The 17950-nt window shown below is 37.6% G+C and overlaps 1 protein-coding gene across 19 annotated transcripts in view; it reads left to right on the forward strand.

Moving 5' to 3' along the window:
• The window catches only part of LOC110450545 (calpain-B-like), a 69672-nt gene that overhangs the window by 9899 nt on the left and 41823 nt on the right, over positions 1–17950 (forward strand). For all 19 annotated transcript variants that reach the window (XM_021498114.1, XM_021498116.1, XM_021498117.1 and 16 more), the window contains 3 exons: positions 3769–3841; positions 14281–14533; positions 16966–17134. In XM_021498114.1, the coding sequence (XP_021353789.1) occupies positions 3769–3841; positions 14281–14533; positions 16966–17134 (495 nt within the window). The remainder of the gene's footprint in view (positions 1–3768; positions 3842–14280; positions 14534–16965; positions 17135–17950) is intronic.

Consider the following 17950-nt stretch of genomic DNA (forward strand, 5'->3'; position numbering starts at 1 on the left):
CCCCCCCCCCCACGACATAGGTGAAGGGCATTAAGACTTCCATTACCCATTTTCTCTATATCCATTTATACAACATCTTGATTTGACTCTGTTTTAAGCTCCATTACTCTATAATATTGAAATTCCAACTACCATCAGCTACCTTATGTTCAGTCATCTTCAGGGGTACAACACACCAGTACATCAAATATAGGTCACTGTGATCTATATTCGCTGGCTTTGGTTAGATTTTGCGTCTATAGCTTGAGGTCTATGACTAGACTTTTTCTTTAGCTCACAATCTGACAAAGCAGGAGTGGGGCATACTGTGTGTTTTACAAACTTTTTAAGTTTGATAGTTTGATAAAAGTTCTCTGATGATATTCTCTCCTACCCTTCACAGGTGTGCATGTCTCCTTTTTAAGCCAGATCAGCTTGAACCCCCCTAGGGGGAGATATCCGTGTGTGAAATGGCGTGATCTATAAGTCACAACAATAGTATGATTTCACGTCATCAATGCATTGATGTCACATCAACAGTAGCAGACCATGGAAGACAACTCTGGATTTGCTGGAAAAAAACATGCAATCAACGCTCATATTTCATGCAATGACCGCTTGTCGGTAGATATTTGAGTGAAACAGGATGGAAGAAAAACAATCGTCCCCTACCTTGAGGGTGTGACAGAGAAATCTCCAACCTCAGGATGGTAATCTTGAATGTCTTGCCCTTGGCAAAACCTTTGGTAAGGCAATCTGAAGAATATCATCCCGAGGGTTGGAGATTTCTCTCACACCCTCAAGGTAGGGAAAGATTCTGTTAATCAACATTTACGTCATCAGCTTACATAAATACATTCTGGTGACACAAGATGAACATTATTTTTTCAATGTTACTTTAAAGGGGTCATTTTCTAACACAAAATTAGTACCAACATTTACTGTCATGCTTTTGGTTACCCGACACCTGTATAGCACTGTAACTAAGTTAAATCCTTCCTTTGTCTAGAAATTGGGGAAACATAATGTAGATAGTACTTAATGAAATTATGGCCAAAGATTTGATAAAGAATAATGTGCATGATAATAACAATGCACTGTGCAATTACTGCAGCTTGGCAGTCACACAAATATGTATTATATCTTAGATAATTTCCCGGGACAATTATGCACCCACCAAACTAATGAACTATTGACCCCCCCCCCCCTACACCTCAAGGTAAAACTGTAGACTCAAGTTCCAGGGTGACTTGTGGAGGGATGCAGGTGGGCAAACAGACCAAGGGCACTAGAAACCAACCATTGTATGAAGCATCTTCCTTTTGAGCTCAAAAAATCATGCCAAACTTGTTTTCCAGATTTGTAAGAAGATCATTCCTTTCCACCTAGTACATGGAAAGTTCAAATGATGATTATTGAGGTCTGACTGTTAATAATTGTATGAAAGAATTCAAATATCTGAATTTGGTATTTTTCCCGGATAGGGCATTTAAACTACCTGTTAAGGTTGGGTAATTTTATAGGAACCTATTAATTTTGGGATAAAAAATTCAGAGGTCAAGGTTGTTATCAGTATACAAAAATTGTTTACCTTGTAATTTCACAGGATGCTAACTCAGTGGTGTTATGACAAATCATAAAGATTTTGGAGTTAGATTCATAGGTTTCTAAGTGGTGTTTTTTTTTTAACTTTTGGAATGTTGTGGTCATTATCACATTAAAAGCATTACCAAGCAGATACAACATGTGACTACAAGGAACAATTGAATTTAATACGCAACAATATGTGTTACAGTAAGTATATATGTTTATTGATACATGTAAGTGTGGAGCATCATTCACATTTTCTGTACATCATTATAATGCTTAAAATGAAAAATGATGTATACAAATTAATTGCTCTCTTATCTGAATGACAAATGCAATACTTTTGAGCTTGTGTCAGATTTACTGAGAAAGCTACCACTTAAACTATCTGACTGTATATATTTATGTGGTTAACATTTTGTTTACGTTGATTGAGGTGTATATGTATAATAGAAGAGCCTAGACAGTGATTCCCTAACAAATAACCTGGGCCAGTCATGATCATCACTGGAGTGGAAGTGTAATAAGATCTGACAGCCAACAGTTTTTCCTTGTTTGGCTGGCCCTCTTCTTCAGATTTCCCCCCTATGGAGCCTCCCTAGTAATTATTTCTGGAGCATCAATGCCTACTGTCAATATGATGTGTTTCACAGATCTGAGGCCTCCCTTGGGTGATAGAATGTTTCTATACAGTTCAGAAAGGGTTGTTGGAAGTCTTCCAAGTTTAATTTTGTTTAGTCAGGGTATTTATATTACTCATTTATTCTTAGGATTAAAGGTTCCCTATAGCACTACCAAATGTAAACAGTAGAAAGTTATGTCAATTTGTTGGAGTCAGGTTTAATTCTTTGGATTTTATTTAATTTTTTTTTAGTTTGAAGTAAATGTCAGATGTTTTATTCTGGTTAATTGGATTTATTCCTCAAATTACTTCCATAATGCACACATATTATCATAACCACTGGTAATGATGACAATACAGAACTGTTTTTATGTGCGATGAGCTTATAATGTAAAGATGTACTAATGACAAAATGAATACATAAACTTGTACACACACACACATACACCCACCCACACACACATACACCCACACCCACACACCCTTACACACACACACACACACACATGTATATATATATAACTGTACTACATAATTAGTGGGAACATTAATATTTGTAGTGGTGAGAGAATGGAAAACTCTCCCATAAGCCAGATGGTTCTGATAATAATTGTCAGTCTTCCATCACAGAGCTCAGTTGTTTTTTACAACATATGAAAAGGAAGATAAGATAGCATTGTGTGTATATGTATAGACAGTGAGACCCAGACACTTGAACCTTAGATATCACAGGATACCAGAACCCCTCTCACACACACATACCAGTCAGGGATCGCAATCAGTTCCTGGGAGTCTCCTATAGATAATGTAGAGAGAAAGTCTGAGAGATCTATGCACTGATTGCCCTCAATGTTTCTATAATTACTAGCTTATGACTCTACCTACAGTTGTGTGATTGGTATATCATATGCTGTTGGAATTGTTTGATGAATGACGTTGATGGGTAAAGTTCAGGTGTTGATAGTGGTACACAACACACCTTAAATGACAGTATGATTTACTGATAATCAATTCACTATATTTTACTATTGATAACGCTTGGTTTTAAGCCTTACTGTCCGGCTTGTGTAATATCAAAGAATCAGACTTCCTGACCCCAGATTTATCACGGGTAAATTACAGGTATTGATTGACAATGGTCACTCACTGACCAACAAATGTCATCGTACTTATATATCTGTACATTGTACAGACATAAACACACACACACTTTATATTCATATACATTGATTATATTGGTAAAGATTTGTGTTTGAGAAATCCAATTATTTGATGCAAAAATATTGACTTTATATCTTGAATGTTAGCCCTAACAGATTATATGATATATCATGACACAATTACATATCAGTTCTATCTTCTTGTAATTTGATGTATATGCATGTACGTGTAACTGTTCTGTTTCACTGTGTCTTGATAAATGAGCGGATCGCTCCGAAAATTTGACAACCTAAACTTGTCCACACTGTTGGAGTTACTTCTTTGCCCCATATATCATGACACATATATACACAAGTTTATTGGTATGTGGCATAACTTTGCAGATTTCGGTTTTGACATGTGTTACTTTGTTATTGTAGGAGATTAGTGATAACCCTCAATTCATTGACCAACATGGTGCTAGCCGATTTGATGTCCAGCAGGGTGAATTGGGTAAGTACCTGTATAGCTAGGTCACAGTAACCCTGTCAACGAGAAGAACTGAGTAGGAACCTTTATGTCATAATTTGGTCAGTATAACTATTTAACTAGGTCACAGAGGCATACTTTGGTAGGTGCCTATTTAACTAGGTCACAGTGACCCTGTTAGGAGGCATACTTTGGTAGGTACCTGTTGCACTAGGTCTCAGAGACCCAGTCAATAGGGAGAACTAGGTAGTTACATTTTTTGCTTTGTTACATTGATCCTGTAAGTTAAGTTGAATATTTAAACTTCTACTAAAAAGGAAAACAATGTCATGCAAGGTAGTAAAAACAAGATTTGCTGAATCAGGAATATATATTCTGTTATAGTGATACATTTTGACTGCTGAAATCATAAAATTACACATATAACAGTTTATTACATACAGCCAGTTTTCAGGCCATGCTATAATACAAGATCCAGTATTTGACACTATGATTATACAAGGTGTTGTAATACCCCAGTAGCCTGAACACCTTTTAGTTTGAACTCATCTGTTGTCATCTATTGACCAAATTGGAAAATTGAAACGGGAATGAGTTCCCTGCATTAAGGCGTCATTTTACGCTATAGCTATATGTGACATGTGACAAAATTACGATGTCCTTGGTTTTTTTTGGTCCGCCATTGTAGTTCAGTTTAACGCTTTGGGGTACAAACTGAACAGAAGTAATACTTCACATGTGTTCATCTGACATCTCAGATTGCATTTGTTTATTGCTAGAACAAAAATATTTCATTCGGACTAAAGCTGTCTTGAAATATATCCACACACACAATACACTTATGCAATCTGAAACATCAGGTGAACACATGTGGTATCTATTTCCTATATAAATATGATACATATGTATACAGCTTGACAAAATCAATATGTGCATATATTTTTTTTGAATTTGTGTGCTAAATATTTTCTGAGCACATTATGTCAAGCAGAAGTGATTCTGGGTCAGAACATGTTTATAAATAGCTGCAATATGATAAACATTCAAAGTGCAAGTGAAATATATACATCATACATGTGAAATATATACATCATACATGTGAAATATATACATCGTACATGTGAAATATGTGAAATATATACATCATACATGTGAAATACATACATCATACATGTGAAATATATACATCATACATGTAAAATATATACATCATACAAGTGAAATATATACATCATACATGCGAAATGTATACATCATACATGTGAAATATATACATCATACATGTAAAATATATACATCATACAAGTGAAATATATACATCATACATGTGAAATGTATACATCATACATGTGAAATATATACATCAAACATGTGAAATATATACATCATACAAGTGAAATATATACATCATACATGCATTTGTAAACAAGCTATTCTTTTGAATATGAAACATTATACATAGTATATTCAACCAAGACATTTAAAGGTAAACAATACATCAATTGTATTCAGTATCTGCTATGTAGAAGTAAACAAGATACTCTATTGTCATAAACAATACATTTAAACATTTAAATGATCCCAGTCAACTTTTGTGTGGCTATACTCAGATGGTGTACTATGAAAACTCATTAATGTGCACACTTTCGTTTTTGTTGATTCATTTATTTTTCTGCAGGTAGATTAGATACCAAGCCCAATATTTTCTGCATTTCTGAAATAGCATTGTTATCACACCTCAACAGGAGTTAAAATGTCAAATGTTTGGACAGCAAAGGTTCAATGATTCTGGGTAGCATTAATGAGTTTCCTTTCACATAATCACTGTGACTTTAAACTGGTGTAAGGACTGACCCCCCTCCCCACTCCCTCTTCCTGTTCCGTCATAATATCACTGCAAAACTGTTCCTCAACTCTAACCTGACTGTATATGTGTAGAACTAGGATCAATATGTTATTGGAAAAGTCTGTGTAAACATTTCACAATAAGTAGGCTATCTGTTGGTATACTTGTATTAAGATATATCTGTATATGATACTGATGTACAAGTTGTAAACTTTTCTGATTGATGAAAACTTGTATTTGAAACAAAAAAAGAGAGATATTTTCAGCAAGTTTACAGGAAACTCAGATTTTTCCTGTCAAATCACATAGTTCAGAAAGTTATAAAAAAGGAAACATCACCTACCTTACTAGATAGCATGTATATAAATCCATCCACTTCTGACTCCAACAGATGTCACACACTTTATCACATTAAGTAATCAAGTTGAATATGACATCGATGACGTCGTGTACATGTCCTATGATCACGACTGATAACAGAGGTTGGATAATTTGTGATATATATCAAAGGCTCAGCACTAGATAAGGGCTAGATCATTGTCAATGTGAAAAAGTGCACACATTATATACCGATATAAATATAACGTACCGATCTAAAAAAACCAAGAGGGAAATAGATAGGACCTGACGAGAGGCTGGCACAGTCACCGTGACCGATTGCCAGCCAGACCGACACAAGGACATCCTCATTGACTCAAATTATACTCATGTTCCTGGTTTTGGAAAGCACTACATCTGATTTCCTTAATGAACAGGTTAAGAGGTATTATTTATATAAATGTAAATATCTACCAGAGCCTATTTATCATGTGATGTTAGTGCCTATGAAATGTGATCTAGGAATATCTGTATCCAACATGCCAGCATATGGTTTGAATATATACATTCCAAATAGAATACACCACGCTTATATATAAATTATCCATGTTGTTGAAATTCTCAAGTCTACCTTGTCAGTTCTACCTGTATGTTCAGTCAATATAAACCTGTTTGGTCGATATATAAGTATCTGCGGTAGTACATGTACGCATAAAGGTGCAAATCATTACCAAGCTCTATTTTCCCATGATCAATATAACTGAAAGAAAACTGGCAGGCCATATTTTCACAAGCCAGTTAACTGGCATGCCTTTAGTATTTAGACAATATGAAGGACTGCATAATAGGATTATTCTCGAATAATGATACTCAATCCGGTAAAATTTGGCTGTTTTTCAATGTACCGATATCTGTGTTATAGAATTGTTTTGAATTTCATTTGTTAAACAACTAACAATAGAAAAAATTCTTCAAATTTTTGAAGAATGAGTTGAATAAGCTTCCAATTTAGGTAGCCATATTTACTGAGTGTCCTTACATGTCTATATCACTGTGGGCTGTCAAGTTTCGCTTCCCTGTTCCTTAAGTAGCTAAGGTTCCTTATCCTGATTTATCAATATTGAGACCCACACTGTTGTCCATATACTAAAGTTTTTCCCCTGTGTTAGTGATTTCAATGTATACGTAATGTTATAAATAGCCACATGCTGAGTTTGCACTGTGTCACCTGTCTGACATCTACCTATATACTTACACAGTATAATCGGTGCTGTACTGATAGAACAGTGTGTTCATGTCTAAGTCAGAAACAACTGATCCTCCAAATGTTTTGATGACACATCTTGTTTTGATGAAACCATTGGCTTCAGAGTACTAGATTATTGATTGAAGGTACTCAAAACAAGGGATGGTGTCAGATAATAGGAGCTGCTGATTCACAAAGTACCTCACAGTCTGAAATATATCATCCAACCATTAGGTTCAATAATACATGTGCCACTCCGGCATATAATATAATTAACACCTTTTATTATTAATTTCATACTTTGAACTAATTTATTAGTTCTCTAGATCTCCCTTATTCAGCTAACTTCAAGTTTACTTGCTAAGGCTAACAGTGTATTTTGTCTGTTTTCTGTTAGTAGTTTAGCGTTACATGTTTGTTTACTGGTCGGACGGTGAGGCTGTAACACTCCACCAATTCATTGATTGTTATAACACCACCGCTGGTTGTGACAATGACAGTACCCATAATACAGATGTCAATGTCAAGGTCGTTCCGTACTTCATGTCCGTTATCAGTAGGGACAGATTGGTCTGATGTTTGTATTCCGCGTGAGGTAGCTTGTGTGTGGACAGATCTATAATATGGAGAGTTATCTGTAATTACATAGTATCAGGCTTTCTAATGATAAGAGCTCATTATAATATTGGTAAATATACCTTCTACACAATAAAAGTAGTTTGTACCTAATATAGGCTTAACAAAGTTGCGTAGGTTCAGCCCTCACAGTCGATGGAATCTTCATCTAATATATACTAGACCACCCAGGGTAGCCCCAAGGAAGCCAACAGCTTGTATCATATCAATCCCGCATACATATTCGACCAAAGAAGAACGCCATTATATATGCATTCACCTGAAGCATATAAACTACCAAACAAGATTGACCTTTCCACTTTGACTTTCTCCATGCATACTAACAAAAAACGGCAATTCCCCATTCACCCAAAGCATACATAAAAAGGATGACCATTAACCCTCAGAATTCGCTTTGGCATGTATACAAGAAATAGAATATATACCATGTTGATGAAAGTAAATCAGAATTAGATTGTTTCATGTTGTTCTGAAGATTCCAGTGGAACCATTTTTATCAGAATACAATTTTATTAAAATAGGAAAAGAGTTCCTGCTCAGTCAGTACTGACTGTACTTCCAGTAACCATTTTCGATTGAAAATCTCAACCGACCTGTAAACAAAACAAGGGCACTGCAGGATGTGGTCAGCTCTTTACACCTGTATACAGAGCCAAGGGAATCGATTCACCGCACACACAACCAATATCTACACAGAACTTCTAATTAACTAAGTACCAGTGATGCAAGAGAACAGATTCACATGATCTGATATTGGCTAGTGTATAGGTCAACACATGTAATGTCATAATAGGACCTGTTTACATGTGTATGGATGCACACCTAGCCTCAGCCTTGAGCTATTATCAACAGGCCATAGTGTGTTACTGAAGCATTGGCCAGCAATCAGCAGATTGACCAGTGGTTGTGGTCAGACACTGGACTGACAGAAGCTGTAATGAGATCAGACCAATCCTCTTGTTGGCTAGCTGGCTTGACTGGGAGATCCTGGATTTGTCTGTAGGGTCTAGACAGGGTTACACTGTAGAAACCTGTCCAGTCTCTCTCGAGATGCTTCACGAAATATTCCTTCATATTAATACCAGTCTACCAGGTTTCTTGGACCTGACCTTAGAAACTGCTTTCGTTTGGGAGAATATATGCTGACTGTATATTCCAAGGAGTTTATGCACTTTTTAGTGCTACAAGATACAAGAATCTTCATTTAGTGTCGGATATGGTTAAACAAGAACATAAGTTCTTAATAGGAGCTTGTATTTCGACAAACAAAGTATAGAAACCCACAGTGCTGTCTGTACAGGCACGCTGGTCAGTGTTGTATACATTTTAGTGCTAGGTCAGTTTTGTATGTTTTGTATAGTGCTGTCTGCACAGGCACGCTGGTCAGTGTTGTATACTTTTTAGTGCTAGGTCAGTTTTGTATGTTTTGTATAGTGCTGTCTGCACAGGCACGCTGGTCAGTGTTGTACATTTTTTAGTGCTAGGTCAGTTTTGTATGTTTTGTATAGTGATGTCTGTACAGGCACACTGGTCAGTTTTGTGTACTTTCTAGTGCTGGTCAGTTTTGTTTACTTTGGCCATGCTATAACAAAATGTAATGTATTGTATAAGGCAGATTGGTCATTTCTATTGTACTGTGTACAGTAGTTCTGTTGGTACAATGTATACCATTCAAATTACTGTGGTTATTTCTATACTGTGTAGTTCTGTTGGTACAACATTTGAATTACTGTAATCCTAGTACTTGTTCATACATTTCCACTGTTTTGCGTAATTGTCTGAACATTTGTGAACACTATATGGACATTGTTGTGAGCTTATTGAATACACTACAGGAATCAATCCTTTCCTAGGGTTATTAGCCGTGTCAGTATACACACATTCTCTACACCCTTTGACGTTTCTTATAAAATTCAGGTTCCTGGTTACCAATCACAATACTGATAGACAGGTAGCAGTATACAGTAGAAATGGCCCGACTCTGATAAACAAGGCACATGTCGAGGAAATGTAAACACAGCGGATTTACCCTACACAACACATGTATACATGTATATATATTTGTAAACTGCATTACATTTACAATACATATAAAGCACTGAGAAGTGTATAAACCTCTTTTTTCTATGTATGTCACTTGTGTGAAAACCATGGTTACCACATCAAAAATTACCAAAAAATGCCAAAAAATGCTATTTTTAACCCAAAATTTGACCCCCGCAACTAGTATTTTTTTTCCTAAGCTCTGTCTGAAATTAAAGATTACCTACCTGGTTGCAGAATTATCTGGGTCCCAGTAAAGTTGTAAAACTTTATTTTTTGCAATTTTGTGTCGTGTGCTGTTGTCAAAATTTTACCTCCTGTAAAGCTAGCTTTTCATGTGTACGCACCCTTTCAGATTATGGCCAAAATTTTATTCTGAAATCAAAAAAATCTTCTTTCTTTTTTACAAATGTAAAGCTCACATAGCCCACTTCATCATGCTTATACCAATTTTAGTACAGTTTTATGTTTATATTTTTTTTACATATCATTATACAGGGGTTAGCCATTTAACAAAAATATCACCCATGGGTGCAGAGAGAAGACATGTATATTGAGAGTTACACCTATAGGCCTCTTTGTATTACAAAAAAAGGAAGTAACTGTTGCCGTGATTGTAATATGTTAGTTAAGGAAGTGTCCCCATATCACCTTTAGAGTTTCACCTCTCTAAGAAATACATCCTCCTCTCAGTACCTGTTTGTTCCCTTCTTTCCTTCCCCATTCCTTCTCCTTTCCTCTCCCTTCTTCCCCACCTATGATCCCCATTATCCATTTTCCTTCCTACTCGTACATGTAGCAGATCTTCCATTATCTCCCCTCTTTAGTCCAAGTACTACCCTTTTCATACCTTCCTCCTCCACTGCATGTTTCCAAAACCTTTCTAGTATAGACATATATATATATATCTCAGAGATTGGCCTCCTAACCAAGCCTATACATGAATCAACAGGAACTCAGTAACATATCTAAGAGAGTTATTAGGCCAGCCCCCAGTTACATACAAACTGTCCCTGAGCCTGCTACAGAACGACTAACAGAGTAATAAGACTGATCCCAAGTTACATACAAGCTGTCCCTAAGCCTGCTACAGAACTACATCTCCTAGAAAGTTACAAGGCCAGCCCCCAGTTACATACAAGCTGTCCCTGAGCCTGCTACAGAACTACATATCCTAGAGAGTTACAAGGCCAGCCCCAAGTTACATACAAGCTGTCCCTGAGCCTGCTACAGAACTACATCTCCTAGAGAGTAACAAGGCCAGCCCCCAGTTACATGCAAGATGTCCCTGAGCCTGCTACAGAACTACATCTCCTAGAGAGTTACAAGGCCAGCCCCCAGTTACTTAAAGCTGTCCCTGAGCCTGCTACAGAACTACATATCCTAGAGAGTTACAAGGCCAGCACCAAGTTAGATACAAGCTGTCCCTGAGCCTGCTACAGAACTGCATATCCTAGAGAGTTACATGGCCAGTCCCTAGTTACTCAAAGCTGTCCCTGAGCCTGCTACAGAACTGCATATCCTAGAGAGTTACAAAGCCAGTCCCTAGTTACATACAAGCTGTCCCTGAGCCTGCTACAGAACTACAGCTCCTAGAGAGTTACAAGGCCAGCCCCCAGTTACTTAAAGCTGCCCCTGAGCCTGCTACAGAACTACATCTCCTAGAGAGTAACAAGGCCAGCCCCCAGTTACATGCAAGATGTCCCTGAGCCTGCTACAGAACTACATCTCCTAGAGAGTTACAAGGCCAGCCCCCAGTTACTTAAAGCTGGCCCTGAGCCTGCTACAGAACTACATATCCTAGAGAGTTACAAAGCCAGTCCCTAGTTACATACAAGCTGTCCCTGAGCCTGCTACAGAAATACATCTCCTAGAGAGTTACAAGGCCAGCCCCCAGTTACATGCAAGCTGTCCCTGAGCCTGCTACAGAACTACATATCCTAGAGAGTTACAAGGCCAGCCCCCAGTTACTTAAAGCTGGCCCTGAGCCTGCTACAGAACTACATATCCTAGAGAGTTACAAGGCCAGCCCCCAGTTACTTAAAGCTGCCCCTGAGCCTGCTACAGAACTACATCTCCTAGAAAGTTACAAGACCAGCCCCCAGTTACATACAAGCTGTCCCTGAGCCTGCTACAGAGCTGCATATCCTAGAGAGTTACAAAGCCAGTCCCTAGTTACATACAAGCTGTCCCTGAGCCTGCTACAGAACTACATATCCTAGAGAGTTACAAGGCCAGCCCCCAGTTACTTAAAGCTGGCCCTGAGCCTGCTACAGAACTACATATCCTAGAGAGTTACAAGGCCAGCACCAAGTTACATACAAGCTGTCCCTGAGCCTGCTACAAAACTACATCTCCTAGAAAGTTACAAGGCCAGCCCCCAGTTACATACAAGCTGTCCCTGAGCCTCATACATCCAGCTGTTGTTTAGAACACATTATCATCCCGTGACTCAATTTAAAGCTGATGTCTTAGAGTGCAGATAGATGAGAAACACATTAATGACTGCCTTATTGATAGGGGAAAGTTGCATGTATAAATCAACTTCCACAAGATTGAAATTACACAAGGGTGGAAAGAAGATTTTTAAAATGAGAGTGTAGTGTAGCATAGAGCCTTAAATTCATAAAATCCTGAAAATTAAATAGTAATGTATGGTCTGAACAAAATGTATGTTAGTATATATACATATCTGGCTGTGGGGTAGGTTAAGACAATCACCCACCCACCGGAAGGTATTGTGGTGTGTATCCTTCCTCCCATTCTCTGAACAGAACATCCTGACCAAACAATTTACTGTATGACATTTATTGAAACAGATTGAAGTTATACAATTTCACACAATCTGAAAGAAACATGAATTACATTTCCTATAGAAACCAGTTACAGAAAATACTGTTATTCTATTGAGATGTCCATACGTTTCTTTCACCTTTACTTACCACTATATTGCATTCAAGTTCAAATAATGGAATTAAATTAAGGTATTTAGCATACTCATGGCCACAAACATAGTCTTGAAAAATATATCAATGGTACACAGCCTTCCTCAAACTATACATGTTTTGCCTTTAAAAGCCTTATATCTTTTACCTAGACCAATAGCATAGGTGATACAAAGGTGGAAAAACTTCCGAAACGAGCATTGTAAAAATGTTTAACCTTGCAGAAATTGTATTTGTGCCCTTTCATGTATGAAAGATCCTAAGGTCACAACTCACTTTCAGAAATGAGAAATACATGAATAATTGATTAGATGGTGACTGACTATATATATATGTCCTATATCCACGGCTAATTGATTGGTGGGCTGGGTTTTTCCCACTAAAACAATTTATTGAGCGACATCATGACCCATACATCGGCTGATTAGATACTGGATAGGCTCTGCCTATCATGTAAATTTGCATCTAGATCTGTGTATGCAAAAAAAATAATCAAGTTATTTTGTGGGACAAAAAAGACTGTTAATCATAAAAGCTCTGATAATATTAAGATTGAAAGAACAGTATCACCTTGTGTTGATATGACTATATCAGGTGACATACTATATTACATATGGATGATCCTTTAACTTTCTGAAAGAAACAGAACAAAGTAGGTCCATTGAAGCTGTGACTAATTCTTTATATACCAGGTATATCATCTTACGGGGCACTCTTATAGATCATATCACATCCTTACTCACAGAAACAGTCCTCTTGGGGAATGTTAATTGTTAAGAATTATGACTGAAATTCCTTTATATGGAGGAGAGATCTTGAAACAGCAGTCATCTAATGTTAATTCAAAGACTGGAACCTGTATATGTTTTATTCAATGAAATACTCATAATAACATACCTCGGGAGCATTCATGTGTTATATATACACCTGCACATGCCAGTTCTTTTGTTGACTTGGGATTTCCCATGATACATATAATCAATACTGCAGGCCTAGGTGACACAGAAAATACAAACCTACTAGGCTCAGAGTCTAGGTTTTTCCACATTACAAGAAACCAATTAACAATATTCTATTTCTCCAGCTTATATAAAATTATACATGTATTGCCTGATTGGACATACCCATATTCTATTTCTTTAGTTGGTAAATTATTATAAATGTATTAATACCTGATTGGACATAACAATATTCTATTTCTCCAGCTTATATAAAATTATACATGTATTGCCTGATTGGACATCACCATATTCTATTTCTTTAGTTGGTAAATTATTATAAATGTATTAATACCTGATTTGACATTACAATATTCTATTTCTCCAGCTGGTACATAATGATATTGCCTGCTCTACATTACAATATTCTATTTCTCCAACTGGTACATAATGAGATTGCCTGATCTACATTATAATATTCTATTTCTCAGGTGATTGCTGGCTTTTGGCTGCTACAGCCTCCTTGACCTGTAACAAGACCTTGTTTGCCCGAGTTGTGCCAGCTGACCAAAACTTTACAGATGACTACTGTGGTCTGTTTCGCTTCCACTTCTGGCACCAGGGAGATTGGGTGGAGGTTTTGGTGGACGACCGACTTCCCACCTACTACAACAAGCTGGTGTTCATGCACTCAGCAGAGAACAATGAGTTCTGGAGCGCCCTGTTTGAGAAAGCTTATGCCAAGTAAAGCAATTTGCATATAAACTATAACATTGCTTAATTTTCCTGCTGCCTTCTATTAAGTTTTTATGATGAAGATGTTCATTTAGATAAATTAATTCTCTAACAGAACCCTCTATCAGAGTTTTTAATAAGAACATCATACTTACGTTAGGTTTTGGCTAACTGTGGTATTATATATGCATGTTAAGTTTCACAGAAGTCCAATTTGTAGTCAAATTATCTGGTAGTTCACATCCTTAAATGACCTTAGCTGTTGATAGGACATAAAACCGTTTGACAACAATCTTCTAGATCAAACTGCATTATGACAAAATGATATAGTACAGGACACCTGGTACATACTCACACCCTCAACAGTGGTCAAAAATGATAAAGTACAGGACACATGGTATATACTCACACCCTCAACAGTGGTAAAAAATGATAAAGTACAGGACACATGGTATATACTCACACCCTCAACAGGATATCTAGAGTAAGGTCAAACATGTTATAGTACAGGACAGATGGGACATGCTCACAACCTCAACAGTGGTCAAAAATGATATAGTACAGGACACATGGTATATATTCACACCCTCAACAGTGGTCAAAAATGATAAAGAACAGGACACATGGTATATACTCACACCCTCAACAGCAGATATAGAGTAAGGTCAAACATGTTATAGTACAGGACAGATGGGACATGCTCACAACCTCAACAGTGGTCAAAAATGATATAGTACAGGATACATGGTACATACTCACACCCTCAACAGTGGTCAAAAATGATAAAGAACAGGACACATGGTATATACTCACACCCTCAACAGGATATCTAGAGTAAGGTCAAACATGTTATAGTACAGGACAGATGGGACATGCTCACAACCTCAACAGTGGTCAAAAATGATATAGTAAAGGACACATGGTACATACTCACACCCTCAACACTAGATCAAACTGCATTATGACAAAATGATATAGTACAGGACACCTGGTATATACTCACACCCTCAACAGTGGTCAAAAATGATAAAGAACAGGACACATGGTATATACTCACACCCTCAACAGCAGATCTAGAATCAGGTCAAACATGTTATAGCACAGGACACATGGTACATACTCGCACCCTCAACAGCAGATCTAGAGTCAGGTCAAACATGTTATAGAACAGGACAAATGGTACATACTCACACCCTCAACAGCAGATCTAGAGTCAGGTCAAACATGTTATAGTACAGGACACATGGTACATACTCGCACCCTCAACAGCAGATCTAGAGTCAGGTCAAAAATGATATAGTACAGGACACATGGTATATACTCACACCCTCAACAGCAGATCTAGAATCAGGTCAAACATGTTATAGTACAGGACACGTGGTACATACTCACACCCTCAACAGCAGATCTAGAGTCAGGTCAAACATGTTATAGGACAGGACACATGGTACATACTCACACCCTCAACAGAAGATCTAGAGTCAGGTCAATGTAATTATGACAATATATATGTTAATTCAAAAAGTGTCTTCTCATGTATGAATATAGTACAGGACACCTGGTATATACTCACACCCTCAACAGTGGTCAAAAATGATAAAGAACAGGACACATGGTATATACTCACACCCTCAACAGCAGATCTAGAATCAGGTCAAACATGTTATAGCACAGGACACATGGTACATACTCGCACCCTCAACAGCAGATCTAGAGTCAGGTCAAACATGTTATAGTACAGGACACATGGCACATACTCACACCCTCAACAGCAGATCTAGAATCAGGTCAAACATGTTATAGTACAGGACACATGGCACATACTCACACCCTCAACAGCAGATCTAGAGTCAGGTCAATGTAATTATGACAATATATATGTTAATTCAAAAAGTGTCTTCTCATGTATGAATTCAAGTTGTATTCACAAATAAAACCTACAGGCATAGGTCGTAAAATAAAGTACACACAAAAATAAACTAATCAATATTATACTTTAGCTTTGATTTCTCAATGAAAACAATAACATGTATATGACTGCAAAAGAGAACACTGCTTACTTTACTAAATTCTTACTGCGATCAGTACTACATATCTATACAACTATAGATTACAGGGGTCCTATATATGAGTCCCTGAAGGGAGGCAGTACTTGTGAGGCCATGTCAGTAATACATATCTATATAACTATAGGTTACAGGGGTCCTATGAGTCCCTGAAGGGAGGCAGTACTTATGAGGCCATGTCAGTAATACATATTTATATAACTATAGGTTACAGGGGTCCTATGAGTCCCTGAAGGGAGGCAGTACTTGTGAGGCCATGTCAGTAATACATATCTATATAACTATATAACTATAGGTTACAGGGGTCCCATGAGTCCCTGAAGGGAGGCAGTACTTGTGAGGCCATGTCAGTAATACATATCTATATAACTATAGGTTACAGGGGTCCTATGAGTCCCTGAAGGGAGGCAGTACTTGTGAGGCCATGGAAGACTTCACTGGTGGTGTCACTGAGATGTTTGACCTGAGGAAGCCCGACGATAACCTGCTCTCTATCATGCTGAAGGCCAGCACCCGTGGCTCTCTGATGGGATGCTCCATTGATGTACGTTTCTGATCCATTATATCTGTACAATTGATTAATGATGTACCAATTTATTTCAATTTCTACACAATTGACAAGTATCATAAAAATCAGTCTAACACAACTTTGTCTCCTACACTCTGCTGTTGTGCACCTGCGATGAATATTTTGATCCATCCATTATTATTAGCTCACCGGGTCGAAGGACCTAGGTGAGCTTATGCCATACCGTGGCGTCCGTCCGTCCGTATATCATCCGTATGTCAACAATTTCTTTAAACAACTTCTTCTTCTAAACCACTCATTGGAATTCAACTAAATTTGACTGGAAGCAACTCTAGGTGGTGGGGATTCAAAAGTGTACAAGGGCTGAGGGGCTGGGCCAAAAGGGGGCAATTTGGCTATATCGCTTCAAGCGACTTCTTCTTTGGAACTAAGAGATGGATATCAGCCATATTTGATTGAAAGTATCCCTAGGTAGTAGAGATTCAAAATTGTACAAATGGTTGGGCTGACTCCCCAGGGGGCCGAGGGGCGGGGCAAAAAGGTGGCAAATTGGCTATTTTTTATTGCTACAAACAACTTCTTTTGTAGAACTGTGCACTTCATATTAATCATATTTGATCAAAAGCATTCATGGGAGGGAGGGATTAATAATTATACAAATGGTGGGGTTGACCCCCGAGGGGGCTGAGAGGCGGGGCCAAAAAGGGGGCAATTTGGCTATATTGCTTCAAGTGACTTCTTCTCTGGAACTAAGAGATGGACATCAACCATATTTAACTGGAAGCATCTCTAGGTGGAGGGGGTTCAAAATTGTACAAATGGTTGGGCTGA

Source organism: Mizuhopecten yessoensis, unplaced genomic scaffold (genome assembly GCF_002113885.1).
Source record: "Mizuhopecten yessoensis strain PY_sf001 unplaced genomic scaffold, ASM211388v2 scaffold5315, whole genome shotgun sequence".
Taxonomy (NCBI): domain Eukaryota; kingdom Metazoa; phylum Mollusca; class Bivalvia; order Pectinida; family Pectinidae; genus Mizuhopecten; species Mizuhopecten yessoensis.